Source organism: Anabrus simplex, chromosome 3, assembly GCF_040414725.1.
Source record: "Anabrus simplex isolate iqAnaSimp1 chromosome 3, ASM4041472v1, whole genome shotgun sequence".
In the NCBI taxonomy this organism is placed as follows: domain Eukaryota; kingdom Metazoa; phylum Arthropoda; class Insecta; order Orthoptera; family Tettigoniidae; genus Anabrus; species Anabrus simplex.
The window spans coordinates 457,122,843-457,141,144 of record NC_090267.1 but is presented as its reverse complement, the minus strand read 5'-3'; the positions used below and the strand labels follow the sequence as shown (position 1 = coordinate 457,141,144).

At 43.0% G+C, this 18,302-nt stretch overlaps 1 protein-coding gene across 1 annotated transcript in view; it reads left to right on the top strand.

Moving 5' to 3' along the window:
• Nucleotides 1-4,779: 4,779 nt before the first annotated feature.
• The window catches only part of LOC137498966 (endochitinase-like), a 49,079-nt gene continuing 35,556 nt past the window's right edge, over nucleotides 4,780-18,302 (top strand). The window contains exons 1-2 of the mRNA XM_068226869.1: nucleotides 4,780-4,905; nucleotides 16,824-16,903. Coding sequence (XP_068082970.1) covers nucleotides 16,837-16,903 — 67 coding nt within the window. The 5' untranslated portion in view covers nucleotides 4,780-4,905; nucleotides 16,824-16,836. The remainder of the gene's footprint in view (nucleotides 4,906-16,823; nucleotides 16,904-18,302) is intronic.

Genomic DNA, 18,302 nt, shown 5'->3' with positions numbered 1-18,302 from the left:
ATCGAGTTCATTCCTAAATTAGCCTTTATCTCCTCATTCCGAGTACCCTCCTGCCATTGTTCTCACCTGTTTGTACCAGCAATCATTCTTGCTACTTTCATGTCTGTTACTTCTAACTTATGAATAAGATATACTGAGTCCACCCAGCTCTCGCTCCCGTAAAGCAAAGTTGGTTTGAAAACAGACCTATGTAAAGATAGTTTCGTCTGGAAGCTAACTTCCTTCTTACAGAATACAGTCGATCGCAGCTGCGAGCTCACTGCATTAGCTTTACGGCATCTTGATTCAATCTCACTTACTAAATTACCATCCTGGGAGAATACACAACCTAAATACTTGAAATTATCGACCTGTTCTAGCTTTGTATCACCAATCTGACATTCAATTCTGTTGAATTTCTTACCTACTGACATCAATTTAGTCTTCGAGAGGCTAATTTTCATACCATACTCATTGCACCTATTTTCAATTTCCACGATATTAGACTGTAGGCTTTCGACACAGTCTGCCATTAAGACCAAGTCGTCATCATAGGCCAGACTGCTTACTACATTTCCACCTAATTGAATCCCTCCCTGCCATTTTATACCTTTCAGCAGATGATCCATGTAAACTACAAACAGCAAAGGTGAAAGATTACAGCCTTGTCTAACCCCTGTAAGTACCCTGAACCAAGAACTCATTCTGCCATCAATTCTCACTGAAGCCCAATTGTCAACATAAATGCCTTTGATTGCTTTTAATAATCTGCCTTTAATTCCATAGTCCCCCAGTATGGCGAACATCTTTTCCCTCGGTACCCTGTCATATGCTTTCTCTAGATCTACGAAACATAAACACAACTGCCTATTCCTCTCGTAGCATTTTTCAATTACCTGGCGCATACTGAAAATCTGATCCTGACAGCCTCTCTGTGGTCTGAAACCACACTGGTTTTCATCCAACTTCCTTTCAACGACTGATCGCACCCTCCCTTCCAAGATGCCAGTGAATACTTTGCCTGGTATACTAATCAGTGAGATACCTCGATAGTTGTTGCAATCCTTCCTGTTCCATTGCTTATAGATAGGGGCAATTACTGCTTTTGCCCAATCTGAAGGTACCTTACCAACACTCCACGCTAATTTTACTACTCTATGAAGCCATTTCATCCCTGCCTTCCCACTATACTTCACCATTTCGGGCCTAATTTCATCTATTCCTGCTGCCTTATGACAATGGAGTTTATTTACCATCCTTTCCACTTCCTCAAGCATAATTTCACCAACATCATTTTCCTCCACCTCATGAGCTTGGCTGTTCGCAACACTACCACAATTATTTCCTTTTACATTGAGAAGATGTTCAAAATATTCCCTCCACCTCTCCAGTGATTCCCTGGGATCTATTATGAGTTCACCTGAATTACTCAAAACACTGTTCATTTCCTTTTTCCCTCCCTTCCTAAGATTCTTTATTACTGTCCAGAAAGGTTTCCCTGCCGCTTGACCTAGCCTTTCCAGGTTGTTACCAAAATCTTCCCATGACTTCTTTTTGGATTCAACAATTATTTGTTTCGCTCTGTTTCTTTCATCTACATACAACTCCCTATCTGCCTCGGCCCTTGTTTGGAGCCATTTCTTATAAGCCTTCTTTTTACGTTTACAAGCTGCTCTCACTTCATCATTCCACCAAGATGTTCGCCTTTTCCCATATTTACACACAGTTATTCCAAGGCATTCCCTGGCTGTTTCTACTACAGCATCCCTGTATGCCACCCATTCACTTTCTATATCCTGAACCTGCTTAATGTCTACTGTTCGAAACTTCTCACTAATCATATCCATGTACTTCCGTCTAATTTCCTCGTCCTGGAGATTTTCTACCCTTATTCGTTTGCAGACAGATTTTACTTTCTCTACCTTAGGCCTAGAGATACTTAGTTCACTACAGATCAGATAGTGGTCTGTATCTTCGAAAAATCCCCGAAAAACTCGTACATTCCTAACAGATTTCCTGAATTCGAAGTCTGTTAAGATATAGTCTATTATGGATCTGGTACCCCTAGCCTCCCATGTGTAGCGGTGAATAGCCTTATGCTTGAAGAATGTATTCGTAACAGCTAAACCCATACTAGCACAGAAGTCCAGCAAACGCTTCCCATTACCATTAGCTTCCATATCTTCCCCACATTTACCAATCACCCTTTCGTATCCTTCAGTTCTATTCCCAACTCTCGCATTGAAATCGCCCATTAGCACTATTCTATCCTTGCTGTTTACCCTGACTACGATGTCACTCAATGCTTCATAAAACTTGTCAACTTCATCCTCATCTGCACCCTCACATGGTGAATACACGGACACAGTTCTAGTCCTAATTCCTCCAACTGACAAATCTACCCACATCGTTCGCTCATTTACGTGCCTAACAGAAACTATGTTCCGTGCAATGGTATTCCTGATAAAGAGCCCTACCCCAGACTCTGCCCTTCCCTTTCTAACACCCGTCAAGTACACTTTATAATCTCCTATCTCTTCCTCGTTATCTCCCCTTACTCGAATATCACTTACTCCTAGCACATCCAGATTCATCCTCTTTGCTGACTCAGCCAGTTCTACTTTCTTTCTTCCATAAGCCCCATTAATATTGATAGCTCCCCATCGAATTCCATTTCGTTCGCCAAGTTGTTTCCAAGGAGTCCCTCGCCTGTCAAATGGGAGTGGGACTCCGTTACTCCCATAGGTCCGAGGCTTGCTTAAAATGTTCTGAGCTCGGTCGATTCATGAAGCAGGATGCTGCCCTACTTGCACATAGTCCAAGTGAGGATCTCTCCTCTAACGGGTTATGGACCACCGGTGGATTGTATAGTCCTAGCCGCCTGAGCACAAGGAGGGCCAGGACTCAGAATATGTCCGAGATGCCCACTCCCATTCCATAGCAACTGGTATCCCGACTCTCAGGACCACTTACTAGGCCACTCAGCTGTTGCCCATGGTTCACGAACTAGGACGTGACTACAGTAACCCACTAACATGAACCACATAAATAAATAAGTAAATAAATAAATATTAAAATTTCTCTTTGGTTTCTTTGATACGCCAAAATTCCAAAATATTGATCAGCATAAACACCCGGTCAGACAAGGGAATTAATCATTCAATATTTCAATCACTGGACCCGGACGGGAAAAGAATCCGGCGCCCTCTGAATCGAAGGCCACTGCGCTGACTATTCAGGTGAGCTGAATTATCCCGTGATAGATTTAAGTAACTCTACGGCAGGGATTATTTTCTACATCTGGTAACAGTGCATGTAACTGAGACGGAAACCCACTCCTAGCAATTGACGCCATCAGTAATATTATCTGTCACGAGCGACACTGAGTTATTTGCACGGAGGAGTTGACCGAGGTCATCAGCCAACTTGTTAAATCCTCATTAATCATTCCGCCTGTGTACATTCTAGTTGAGCCTCTCCTCTCTAAGTTAATAGTATAATTGACGGCCTCGTTAACAGCTCGGCACTTCAAAGACAAGTGACGTTAACACGGACTGGGTATCTAATGACGAAAGAAGCAAGGAAGGAAGGAAGGAAGGAAGGAAGGAAGGAAGGAAGGAAGGAAGGAAGGAAGCTTAAAAGAAACGAAGGAAACTTAAAAGTTCAACGTGAAGGAAGATAAAAGCTTTACGCGATGGATGATTAATCTTTTACGTGACGGAAAGTTGGAGTGAAGTAAGCTTGAAATCGTATCATGAAGGAAAGTTGGATTTTACGTAAGGTTAACTTGATAGGAAGGAGGCCTGAAGTTTTGGGTGAAGAAACCTTGGACTTTTACCTTTTAAAAAAGCAAAAACAAACTAGGAATGAAGAAAGTTCTAAGGATTTAGTTTTCACACATGAAAGAAGCTTGTAATATTACGTGACGAAGATTGGAGTTTTACGTAAAGAAAGCTTGGAGTAGTATATACTACGTGAAGGAGCATTACGTATAGACAGCCTAGAGTATTATGTGAAGATTGGATTGTTGCGTGAATGAAGCTAAAAGTTTTACATGGAGCATTGCATAAAAGAAGATTGGTGTACAATGCTTCGTGATTGAAGCTTGTTGTGTTAAGTTAAGAGAATTTGAGAATCACATGAAGATAGCTTGGAGTATTACGTTAAAGAGCTTAAAGAACGGAGAAGTAATCTTGAAGTATTAAGAATAAGAATAAGAATAATGATGTTATTTCCTTTACGTCCCACTAACTACTTTAACGGTTTTCGGACACGCCGAGGTGGCGGAATTTATTCCCGCAGGAGGAGGTTTTTCACATGCCAATAAATCTGCCGACACGAGGCTGACGTATTTTAGCACCTTCAAATACCACCAGACTGAGTCAGGATCGAACCTGCCAAGTTGGGGTCAGAAGGCCAGCGGGTCAACCATCTGAGCCATTCAGCCCGGCTGAAGTATTAAGTAACGAGGCTTTTGAGTGTTAAGTAAAGAAAGATTGGAGTACTAGGTGAAATAACAGAAATAATTACTCAAAAAGGAAACACACTGATAATGATAAGGGATCGACTGAGATAGAGACAGACTGCCACTTTTTGCTACGGTGATCATGAAGGAGAAGGGGACAAGACAACGGCATGCGATCTCCGTTCGCGTGAGATTCGTCCCCATTCATGACCTGAAATGAAGTTCTGCTATTTATAATGTTGTTACTGTGTTATCAAGTTCATTTGGTTATCGTGGGTATTCCCTATGAAGTCATAATATATGACAGTGTTGGAACCAACAAACAGTATCCTGTAGTACACGCAGTGCAGTGTAAGTCGACACAACTGATAGTCTTGGATTGCCAAATTTCGGTGGTTTTGTGAATTTAAGGTGCACTGGTGATACTGTCATTTATTTCACTCTTCCCTGGGAAAAACCAGGTAAGAATTTTTTTTCCATTTTTAAATTTTCAGTAACCTGCTAAGGTCATTGCTCTCTGTTTTTGGACACTAACAAGATAAATCATTTCGTCATAGTACTGAATAAATAGCCAAATTTTACCTCCATATTATTCAAGAACACAGAACAGTCACCGGTAAGAACCAGATAATTGAATTATCTTGTTCTTCTTCTTAATCTGTTTACCTTCCAGGGTTGGTTTTTCCCTCGGACTCAGCGAGGGATCCTACCTCTACCGCTTCAAGGGCAGTGTCCTGGAGCTTCAGACTCTAGGTCGGGGGATACAACTGGGAGGATGACCAGTAACTCGCCCAGGCGACCTCACCTATACTGAACAGGGGCTATGGTGGGGGATGGGATGTTTGGATAGGAGAGACAAGGAAGAGGGAAGGAAGCGGCCGTGGCCTTAAGTTAGGTACCATCCCGGCATTTGTCTGGAGGGGAAGTGGGAAACCACGCAAAAGCACTTCCAGGATGGCTAAGGTGGAGTCGAACCCACCTCTACTCAGTTGACCTCCCGAGGCTGAGTGGACCCCGTTCCAGCCCTCGTACCACTTTTCAAATTTCGTGGCAGAGCCGGGAATCGAACCCGGGCATCCGGGGTTATCAGCTAATCACACTAACCACTACACCACAGAGGCAGAGTTATCTTATTAATGTTCTTAATATTGTTAATAAAACTGCATTCAGCCAAATAAGTCAGTTTGGCATGTGTGTAGTATGGACTATTTTCTGTTGGTGTTGTGGACGTGAATATTATTGTCTTGTAAATGAATTATTGCTGGTGGTGGTGGTGGTAGTGATTATTGTTTATAGAGTAAGTACAACTAGGCAACCATCCTCTATTTATAATAATAATAATAATAATAATAATAATAATAATAATAATAATTTCAATTTCGTGTGGCTATTTCTAGGCGAGTGCAGCCCTTGTAAGGCAGACCTTCCGATGGGGGTGGGCGGCATCTGCCATGTGTAGGTAACTGCGTGTTATTGTGGTGGAGGGTAGTGTTATGAGTGGTGTGTGAGTTGCAGGGATGTTGGGGACAGCACAAACACCCAGCCGCCGGGCCATTGCCATTGGAATTAACTAATGAAGGTTAAAATCCCCGACCCGGCCGGAATCGAACCCGGGACCCTCTGAACAGAAGGCCAGTACGCTGACCATTCAGCCAACGAGCCGGACATAATAATAATAATAATAATAGTAATAATAATAATAGACTAATAATAATAATAATAATAATAATAATAGACTAATAATAATAATAATAATAATAATAATAATAATAATAATAATAATAATAATGTTATTGGCTTCACGTCCTACTAACTACTTTTACGGTTTTGAAAGACGCCGAGGTGCCGAAATTTAGTCCCGCAGGAGTTCTTTTACGCGCCAGTAAATCTACCGACACGAGTTTGTCGTATTTGAGCACCTTCTACCACGGGACTGACCCAGGATCGAACCTGCCAAGTTGCGATCAGAAGGCCAGTGCCTCAACCGTCTGAGCCACTCAGCCCGGCATAACACTAACACTAATCAGAGAGAAAAAATGGAAGGGATCCGACACTTCGAAAAATGAAGATATCGGCTAAAGGAAACAAGGGCCACTAAGGGCGTGAAAATGAAAGACTCCCTACTAGTAGGCTCGATTGCTCTAATACCGTTCGGTCGGAAAAGAACAAGATTTGACCAAGGGAGGTTGGAGAAGATAGGTAACAGTGAGGAGCCTGGCACAAATAAGTGGAAACAATGGCAGGACTCAGCTAAGGGCCCAGTGGAAGCCAACCCACACTCCAAAATACAGAGCCCCTTGGGCCCCTTTTAGTCATCTCTTACGACAGACAGTGGATACCGTGGGTGAAATGGAAGTGATCCGACACTTAGAAAAATGAAGGTATAGATTCATTCAAGATCCAAAACAGATACTGCATTAATGTTTTGAATTAAACAAAATCATACCAAAACCGTTATTTAACAAGCTGTTTCATATAGCACCGAATGGTTTGAACACTTTGGTGAATCGGTGATTTCGTATTGTTTTCAAAGAAGAAGAATGTTTCCTCTGAGAATAACTTTTTTATTTATCTTGTTATTCCCTGGGATGAGCATATTTAGCCTTGTTTTATGGGGCATATAAATGCATATTTTATCATTTTTATTGTTTTTCAGCCATTTTCGATGTTTAAATTCATATTTTGTTTATGTGCTTGAGCCCGCCTCTGTGGTGTAGTGGTTAGCGTGATTAGCTGCCACCCTCGGAGGTCCCGGTTCGATTCCCGGCCCAACCATAAAATTCAAAAAGTGGTACGAGGGATGGAACGGGGTCCACTCAGCCTCGGGAGATTCGATTCCCTCCTCAGCCATCCTCAAAAATGTTTACGTGGCCACGGCGCTTCCTTCCCTCTTCCTTGTCTATTCTTTCCAATCTTCCCATCCCCCCACAAGGCCCCTGTCCAGGATAGCGGTTGGGGCCGTTTGGGTGAGGTATTGTCCTCCTTCACAGTTAAAATTCAAAAAGTGGTACGAGGGATGGAACGGGGTCCACTCAGCCTCGGGAGGTTCGATTCCCTCCTCAGCCATCCTCAAAAAGTTTACGTGGCCACGGCGCTTCCTTCCCTCTTCCTTGTCTATTCTTTCCAATCTTCCCATCCCCCCACAAGGCCCCTGTCCAGGATAGCGGTTGGGGCCGTTTGGGTGAGGTATTGTCCTCCTTCACAGTTGTATCCCCCGACCCGAAGTCTCACGCTCCAGGATACTTCCCTTGAGGCGTTCGTGGTGGGATGCCTCGCTGAGTCCGAGGGAGAAACCAACCCTGGAGTGTAAAATGATTAAGAAAGAAAAACTGTACTTTACTTTGAATGCGATGTTCGATGTTGCTTGTGTAAATGCGTTTGTGTTATTTTGGCGAGCTGAATAGTTGACACTTCTTGTACCTCGCCCGAGTTTAAATCACTATTTTTAGAATAGCTTCCTTTATTTCCGCTTCTCACTAATTAAGGTCATGGTCGCTTCCTTCCCACTCTTAGCCCTTTCCTATATCGTGGTCACCATAAGTGTTGTGTGTGTCCTCCGCGCTCCAGCTCTGCGCCTACAAGCTCCGCAACCCGCCGCATCACCGATGTTTCCAGAGGCTACGAGAGGACTGCACTGCGCCTGGCATGCTCGTCGGTGATGTCAGCCAGCGCTATATAAGGAGCGACATTCCATCGCCTCTCCAGAACTACTCCAGTGTCCAACGACCAGACCACACCGCAAGTCAGACACGGAGGCATCCTCTTTAAAATGTGTTTGAACAGGTGGACAAATTGCTGGTCGTGAGGTTTCACCTCCGGACATTGCCTTATCTTCCCTGATCCCCGTAGCCACGTCGAGCCCCGAGTCAAGCATTCTGCTTCTCCCGCATGTCCTCACCAGTGCTCCGACGACTATCTCAGCATTCTGCGAATTAAGATATTGATGCAAGTTCCTTGCAAGTCTAAGTCCAATACTAGTATTCTACTAGTACGAACTCTTGTTACAAGTTACACTTGTTATCCCACAGCAGATAGTTTTCGACTATCCAAGGACATTTCCCAGTCGAATAGACTATCTCCTCAAGATAGGTTTGAATGTGTATATAGGACTCTCTCTTTGTAAATATATATTTATGCCACAGACTTTCAGTCTATCATATAATAACAGCATTAACTGCGTGCAATCAAGCTTCAAGACAAGTTTCATTATATTTCTTGTAAATACTGTATAAAAATATTGAAGCAATAAATTTTCTGTTGTGTTACTGTATACTAAGTTCCTTGTATACAAGAATAAGATCTTTTTTTAAAAAAATTCTATTGGTTTTACGTCGCACCGACACAGATAGGTCTTATGGCGACGATGGGACAGGAAGCAAGCGTCCGTGGCCTTAAGGTACAGCCCCAGCATTTGTTTGGTGTGAAAATGGGAAACCACGGAAAACCATATTCAGGGCTGCCGACAGTGGGGTTCGAACCCACTATCACCCGAATACTGGATACCGGCCACACTTAAGTTACTGCAGCTATCGAGCTCGGTACCACAAGATCTATCTGTATCGGTGATATCTAAAGCAAATTGTAAAAAAATCTCCACTAGACCGGAAATCGTACCTAGAACCCACTGGACCGAAGGACGCTGTGCTGAGCATACAGCCAAACGAGTCGGACGACAAAATCTCAATTATATTGAACTTTTAATAAAAGCGAGGTCACTTGTATTTGTGAAACTTTACTTACAGTGTTCGATTATTTCCTGGGATGTTCTACATTGTCTGACACCGTGGTTAGCAGGTTCGAGTCCCGTTGGTCGAAAAAAATTCACCATCAGCATGTTGACCGGCAGGGTGGAAGACGTGATGGTATATAATTTCTAATCACTAGATTGCGTGCCGAAAGCCTGGATTCAATTCCAAACCTCTCCGCAGTGGAATGAGGGCATATGACGCCGTTGACGGTGATTTGACCGTCGGGGGGAGACGTAAAGCTTTGAGCAGACCCCTTGGTGTTATTTGATAGAAGTAGGCTGCGTGTCGTCACCGGTTTTCAACCTCCCTCTACTTCATTATCATCATGCCACATTCAGACGCGCAGGTCTTCCATGGACGTCAAATAGAAAGACCTGCACCTGGTGAGGCGAACATGTTCTCGGACACTCTCGACACTAAAAGGCATACGATAAGTAGGGGAACGCGGGGTGGTTAGAACATGGGGTAATTAGAATATTATCATATAAATACCATATGTAGGAAAATAAAATGCAAAATTGATATGGTAATTAGAAAAAAACTCTCGCACAAATTGAGTAACCCTCTATAATGTGTGGGAATGCAAAAATAGCATTACTTTATGGTATTTATATGATGTTCTAATTAACCCGGGTTTTGCTAAGATAGTGGTGGTGGTGGTGGTGGTGGTGATTATTGTTTTAAGAGGAAGTACAACTAGGCAACCATCCTCTATATAACACTAATCAGAGAGAAAGAATAGAAGGGGTCCGACACTTCGAAAAATGAAGGTATCGGCTAAAGGAAGACAAGGGCCGCGAAGGGCATGAAAATTAAAGACTCCCTAGGCCTCCGTACGTAATATCGTCGGGGTCTGAAAAAAGAAGAGTTGACCAAGGGAGATCGGATAGGATAGATGCAAGTGAGGAGCCTGGCACAAGTAAGTGGAAGCAATGCCAGGACTCAGCTGAGGGCCCCGTGGTCGCCAACACACGCTCAAACGTTCAGAGCCCCTGAGGCCCCTTTTAGTCGCATCTTACGACAGGCAGGGGATACCGTGTGTGTTATTCTACCGCCCCCACCCACAGGGGGAGTTCCCCTAAGACCCAAATTTACCAAACTGTATTGTCTTATTATCATCAAGATACGTTGTCCGGCTCCATGGCTAAATGGTTAGCGTCCTGGACTTTGGTCGCAGGGGTCCCGGGTTCGATTCCCGGCAGGGTCGGGAATTTTAACCGTAATTGGTCAATTCTCCTGGCACGGGGACTGGGTGAACGTGCCGTCTTCATCATTTCTTCCTCATCACGACGCGCAGGTCGCTTACGGGTGTCAAATCAAAAGACCTGCACCGGGCCTCTAAAGCTGACCTCTTATCGGCTGCAATTGCGAACTTGGGACCATAGTTAAATATAGCTTTCTGCACTAGCACCTTCTCACTTCTTCCTTCCGATTTTTATTGAGTAGTTCGTCACCGAACCCTGTGTCATTAGGTGAATTTGAAAGACTAAGTTTCATACTCTTCATGGCTTGATAGTGGTGATTGTTGTTTTAAGAGGAAATACAACTAAGCAACCATCCTCTACATAACACTAAGCAGAGAAAAATGGAAGGGACCCGACACTTCGAAAAATGAAGATATCGGCCGAAGAAAGACGGGGGACACGAAGTGCGTGAAAATGAAAAGACTCCTTAAGCTTCGAGTGCCCTAATACCATCGGGGTTGGAAAAGAACAAGAGTTGACCGAGGGAGACAGGATAGGATAGATGAAATTGAGAAGTCTGGCACAAGTAAATTGAAGAAATGCCAGCACTCATCTCAAGGCCTCATGGTCGTCAACCCAGGCTTCCAAGACGAGAGTCCCTGGGACCCTTTTCCAGTCGCTTCTTACAACAGGCAGGGGTTACCATGGGTGTTATTCTACCGCCCCACCCACAGGGGATCGTCATGGCTTCTCCGTTCTTTGAGCCTATGTGACTACCTGCGTAACCTACCGTAATTTTATGTTCGAAGTAGTGGAATCACATCTCACTGAAACTGGTTGACATTTAAGAGTAATTAAGACTCGCTCGTGTACGTAGATTTATAGGCATGCTATTGAGGTCAAATTAACTGACGCTATTTGCTACCACTATCAAGGTCGTAATACTTAAAGGAGCATTATGACATACTTAGGGCGAGGTCCGTTTACTACCTGCCTCGGTGGGAATAAGGGAGTAGGGGGTATGGTTGCCATGGAAACGGGGGCGGGTCCAGAGCGGTTGTCATGGTGATAAGCCTGAAAGCCGGCTCGTGTTACTTGGACTTGTCAAACCCCTCACTTCTGAGTTGTGTACAACAGAACACTGCGTTCTGAACGAACCACTGATCTCTATACATGGATGGCTGGTAGCTTGGGTAGCAGTAAGCCGAATAGAAGATGACTGGCGTAGTAAGATGGCAGCGAGCGCACGGTGACGTAGACCACGAGGAGCGCGCTTGCTTTGTTTATGCTTAGTTCAGTGACGCCAGGCCTCCTGATTGTAGTTCCACGGGTGTTCTGTGCTGTGTTATTGCAATACCCCACACATTTACAAAGGAAATAAGATCAAATACATCAATGAAAAATCACTAGTTTAGATATTTCACTCGCTGAATTGAAACCACATGTTACTTCTGCATGTTAGTAAAATATAAACAAACAAGGGAACCACGATTAACACAAATACGAATTCCTAAATGAAAACAATACAAATACATAATATATTTAAACTATTAAAGTATACATGTGTGGCGGATATAAATTGAGTACTATTTGGAAGAGGTACAACATTCTCTCCATCAATTCAAATTACAATATTTCCTAACATAACGTAATTGTATTAATTACGTAGTATACAAGTGACTGTCACCATGCCGAAGTGTACTTCTACGGCAAATACGCCGCGAAATAATTGAATATGTCATTCTCCCGTTACAGGAGAAGTGGGTGTGGTTCCGGGCTTTTAAATGTCCTACGGGCTCATATTAAATGGCTTCTACAAGCTTTAAACAAGCCGGAATTACTAAAATTTAAAAAAAAAATCTGAAAGAGGAAAGGGCTATTTTTGTATAAATAAAAAGGAAAACAGAGTTTTTGGCTCAAAATACGAAAAATTCAGTCCTACCTCCCCTTAAGAATGCATAAGTTCGTGACATATATGTATAAAATTTACAGCAATGTTTCCATAAACTGTTTTTCACTCGTATTTTATTAAATAAATAAATAAATAAATTAGCCGTATGAATCCCCTAAGGGCTATGGCCTCCTGCAATGCAGGGACAGTGCTCAGTTTAGCTCATCAGGTGAGCAGGTCCTGAAGAGCATTATTATATTGGTTAATCTGTAGATTTTCATGATAACATATTACCACATATTGTACATTTGTGTAGTCTCACCCCCGAGTGAATGCAATTGTGTTTTTCTGGAACAACAATTCGCGAAAACGCACTGTTGCATAAATGACAGGTGTACACTTTTATCCCAGGGAGGGTTCAGGTTGTTTCTAGGTAAAGGCGTAAACTTGCACTCTTCGTTCTTGCATAGCTTCTTCTCCGAATGTTGTAGACTTTTCTTGTAATTTCTTGACCTTATCCTCCGTTGAAATTCTCCTGACATACATTGCAAGTGCATATCCTCCTTCCACTATGTGTTATGTGATGAGTTATTCATGTCACTACTGCATGCAAACGTTTATCTGTTTGACATTCGTCTTGCCATTCTCCCGAGTGCACAGAAGATGACCATCACGGTATCCTCTTCGTCGAAGCGTACAATTGTATGTTGTATTCTTCACCTCTGTCCTGAGAGCGTATTTCAACATATTTTACACTTGCTCGGCTTCTTTCCGCAGTGTACGCGAGGATGATAATTTTATATTCACCACTTCATAAAAACCTCTTTTATCAATTTTACTGTATTATGCCGTAGTGATCAGAGAGGTGATCTCCAGGTCTCTTTGCGGAAGCGCACTGTTGCATATTTCACTGCTGCACAATATCTATAATATGTGTCTTGATCGACCTATGTTATTACAGGGCTTGAGCAAAGGTGTATCCCGTAAGGTCAGTGATCTCTGCACACAATTTTTCCCAACTCTTTCCACTCTTGCCTTATCTTTGCTGTTCTTGTCCATTGTTTTCCTCCCCATCTTGCAAACCAGTCTGCCCATCTAGTTCTTTGCCTTCCCACGTTTCGTCTTCCTTGTCTGGGATCCCACATTGTCATTTTGTAGGTCCATCGATTTTGCTCCAGTCTCGCTACGTGTCCTCCCCATTTCCACTTTAACTGATCGGCTGTCGTCAGAGCGTCCTTCATGCCGGTTCTCCTTCGTACATCTTCGTTCCGTATTCTGTCTCTCAATGTGACCTGGAGTATTTTTCTTTCCATTTTGCGCTGGCATATCTGGATCATTTTCCTTTGTTTTAGTGTTAGCGCCCAGGTTTGGCATCCATATAGTAGGACTGGTATCACACATTTTTCTAGGACTTCAGCTTTAAGGGTGAGTTTCTGAGTCTTGTCTGTCAGTATGAACTTTAGAGACCAGAACCTCTTCCATGCTTGTCCTATTCGCCGTTTGACCTCTTTTTCTGAACAGTTTGAGAATGATATGTTCTGGCCAAGGTATACACATTCCTCTACGTATTCCAGTATTTCTCCGTTTACGCTAACTGGAGTTTCCAGTGCATTAGTCATCAGTTTAGTTTTTCTTGGATTCATTGTCAGGCCTGCTTCTTTGCTGATGTTGTCTAATTCTATTATCATTTGTTCTAGCTCCGTTGCCGACTCTGCCACCAATACGATGTCGTCTGCAAATCGTAAGTGCGTTAGTCTTGCTCCATCTATTTTAATGCCGTATTTGTTTTCCCAATCTAGTTTTCTGAACTGATTCTCCAGTAAGCACGTGAATAATTTTGGTGAGAGAGGGTCCCCTTGCTTAACTCCTCTTTCTATCTTGATTTTCTTTCCTTCTCTTTCTGTTTTTATTCTGGCCTCACTGCCTTCGTAGAGTTTATCCAGGAGTCTGATGTATTTGTTCTGGATCCCTTGTTTGCTCAGTGCTTCTAAAACGTATTCCCGTTCTACGGAGTCGAATGCTTTATTGTAGTCCACAAATGCTATATATACATCCAGATTGAATTCTTGTGTTTTCTCGATCAGTTGATTCACTGCTTGTAGGTGGTCTGATGTACTGTAATTTGTTCTAAAACCTGCTTGTGTCACTGGTTGTTGTTCATCTAGTGTCTTCGCCATTCTCTTAGTTAGGATCTTCATGAAGAGTTTGTAAAGATTTACAATTAGGTTGATAGGTCTGTAGTTATTGATATCGTCTTTGGCTCCTTTTTTGTGCAGAAGTATGATGGTGCTTTGTTTCCACTCCCTTGGTATGTCTTCTGATTCGAGTATCTTGTTAAATAGCGTAGTGATGAATGGGGTTATGTCTTCTTCACCCCATTTCAGGAATTCATTGTAGATTCCATCATCGCCTGGGGATTTTGCATTCTTTGCTTCCCTTATGGCTGCTCTTACTTCACTGGGAAGAATGGGTGGTATTCCTTCCTCAATGTCCTCTTTTGGCGTCTTATGACACTGTGTGCCATTTTGGGAATTACTTGTATATAATTTCCTGTAGAATTCTGTCGCTTGTGTCACTATCTGTTCTCTCTTGGCTTGTCTTTTACCATTACTGTCTTTCACTCCCAGTATCCAATGTTTGTCCGGAGTTAATTCCTTTCGAATCTTCTTCATTGATTTTGTATTTTCCATGATTTCTTTGACTACTTCCGTGTTGTGGTCTCTGATGTCTTTTCGGATTTCCCTTTTCGTTTGTTTATTGATTTTTGTATATTCCAGCTTTGTGCGTTCATTTTCTTTGGCTTGTGGTTTCAGACGTTCTCTTTCTTCGATCAGTCTTTTAGTACTATCCTTTAATTTTATTCTATTTCTTCTTCTGTTTCCCGGTGTCGAAGATTGCTTGACTGAGAGGGATATGCAGTTTACGAGCTCTGTATAATATTGTTGTGCCTTCAGGTCTGTTTGTTGACTAAGCTCTTGGAGGTTGTGTTGTAGTGCTTACGTATTTTACGTATTTTATTACCGATCGCTAATTGCATGTATTCAGCACCTAAGTTAATATTTGTCGGCCGTTATTATACACTCATTTTTATTGCTATCCCGGAGATTTACTGCCCTCGAAATGACGTGTTGGTGTTCCCAATGTCCTTATGCTTTGAGTGAACATGTCCCTATATTTTTAATTATTCCAATGCGGCATTAATTGCGATTTAAAATTGATTATATTATCATTGCTTTCCCATAAGGAGAGCTCTAGGATGGGTACACCAACATGGCGTACCGCGCGCTCAACTTGGCGTACTTTCTCCTGCAGGAGAGAGCTGCCATCAGCGATCCATGTATAGAGAGATCAGTGGAACGAACGAACAAGTGAGCCGAAAGCGAGGGGAAGGACAAAATAATGTAGGAATGTGGCAACACCGTGCAATGCCATGTGCAATGCTCCTCCCTTCAGCCGTATCTGCCAGAATGCTTCTTTCAGTGTATAGTTTCTTTCTTCTTTCTTAGTTTACCGTCTCGGATTGTTTTTCCCTCGGACTCAGCGAGGGATCCTACCCTTACCGCCTCAAGGATAGTGTCCTGGAGCGCGAGACTTTGGGTTGGGGATACAACCCAGTCCGCCTCTGTGGAGTAGTGGTTAGTGTGATTAGCTGCCATTCCCGGCGGCCTGGGTTCGATTCTCGGCTCTGCCACAAAATTTGAAAAGTGGTATGAGGGCTGGAAAGGGGTCCGGGGTCCACTCGGCCTCGGGAGGTCAACTGAGTAGAGGTGGGTTCGATTCCTACCTCAGCCATCATCGAAGTGGTTTACCGTGGTTTCCCACTTCTCCTCCAGGCAAGTGCCGGGATGGTACCTAACTTAAGGCCACGGCCGCTCCCTTCCCTTTCCTTGTCTATCGCTTCCAATCTTCCCATCCCCCACCAAGGCCCCTGTTCAGCATAGCAGGTGAGGCCGCCTGGGCGAGGTACTGGTCATCCTGTCTAGTTGTATCCCTCGACCCAGAGTCTGAAGCTCCAGGACACTGCCCTTGAGGCGGTAGAGGTGGGATCCCTCGCTGAGTCTGAGGGACAAACCGACCCTGTAGGGTAAACAAATAAAGAAGAAGAAGGATACAACCCAAAGTCTCATCGCCTTTTTATTTGCCATATACCACTTATTATGATTTCTTTTTAAAAAACCACCCATACCTATTTTATCAACCTTATGGTTTTGCCTAATGTTCCTACTTTACAGCCTTCTTTTTTACCTCATTTATTTTTAACTATGACAAAGCAGCTTGATTCTCTCTTATACGATCTATCACTTCATCTGGTTTTATCACCACATCGTCTAGCATATTTTTTACCTCTAGTTGGTTCCATCACTTCCTGATTCAGCTGTCCTTCCCTGATTAACATATTCACACCTTGGTGGTCATGCTTTCTATCGCATTTCCTTCCCTACATTTTCATAACATCAGCATCTCCCCTTCTTGTACACTTTCCGACTGGATAACATATTGACCCTTACAAAGCAGTGTTCCATATTCGTCATGTATCATATGGTATCTCTTTTCAGCTTCGGTACCGGGATGAACGTCTTCGCGAGACTGCTGTTGTACTCGCTGGGGCTCCTGACGGTAATTGTATATACCTCAGGTAAGCAAGTAAGTGTCTGACTCAATAGCTAAATGGTTAACGTGCTGTCCTTTAGTCAGAGGGGTCCCGGGTTCGATTCCCGGCAGGGTGAGGAATTGTAACCATAATTGGTTAGATTTCTCTGGCACGGGGGCTGAGTGTATGTGTCATCTTCTTCGTCATTTCATTACGACGCGCAGGTCGCCTACGGGAGTCAAATCAAAATACCTGCAACTGTCGAACCGAACTTATCCTCCGACACTCATGTATCATTTCATTTTTTTCACCAAAGATATACAGTAATGTGTAAATTAATCGGCTCAAGCTACGAGGAATTGAAGTTGGTTGCTAAGCTTTGGCTGTAACTAATTTTATCTGACCAATTGTTGGGCTATTGTTGGACAATAATTGTAGGTTCCCTCCATTTCAGTAACAGCCTGTGCTATTTCTGTGTTCTGGGTAGGAAACGTTCGTGTGAATGTGAAAATGGACATTTTACCTGAGAAGCGGGGAAAGAAATCGTTGTTCTTAAAAAGCATACTTAAGGAGGCAGTGAAGGACAAGGACCTTTCCAGCACCAAGTTTTATTGACTTTTTTCAAAACCCATCACGGTTTTCCCTAAATAATTTGACAATGGTTGAAATAGGCGAAGTTTAGAAACAGAAATTTATGAAGTTACTGAACGTTCATCGAAGATGAAGCTGCATTTTTCTCTGGCCTGTGCTAAGAGACAGATGCAAAAATACAGCAACTTCCAAGACATAGGAAAACCATCTTCCATTTGCTGGTGGAGGGTTTCGAACCCACTATCTTCCAAGTGCAAAATTACAAACACATCGAGTAGTTATCTCACACAGTAATTTACAGTTGACTAGGATTGAACATATCCAAGTATGTTGTTCAGTGAACTCAGACAAATCGTAACCGATTTAAAATATTGCAAGAAGTTTACTTTGTAAGAGTGGTGGTGGTGGTAGTTATTATTTTAAGAGGAACTACAACTGGGCAACTATCCTCTGTTAACAGTAAATCAGAAAAAAACATGGAAGGGATCCGACACCTCGAAGAATGAAGGGATCGGCCAAAGAAAAACAAGTGCCACGAAGCACGTGCAAATAGCGTTCGGCTCGGAAAAGAATAAGAGTTGACCAAGGAAAGTCGGATGGGATAGATGAAAGTAAGCAACCTGGGACACGTAAGTGGAAACAATTCCAGGAATTAGCTAAGGACCCCGTGGTTGCCAACGCACGCTTCCAAGTTCAGAACCCCTAGGGCCCCTTTCAGACACCTCTTACAACAGGCAGGGGATACCGTGGGTGTTATTCTACCACTCCCACTCACAGGGGGATACTGTGTAAGAGGGAAGCAAGTTTAAATAATAAACGTTCAGAATGTTCGTCTTAGGGCTAGGAATTACTT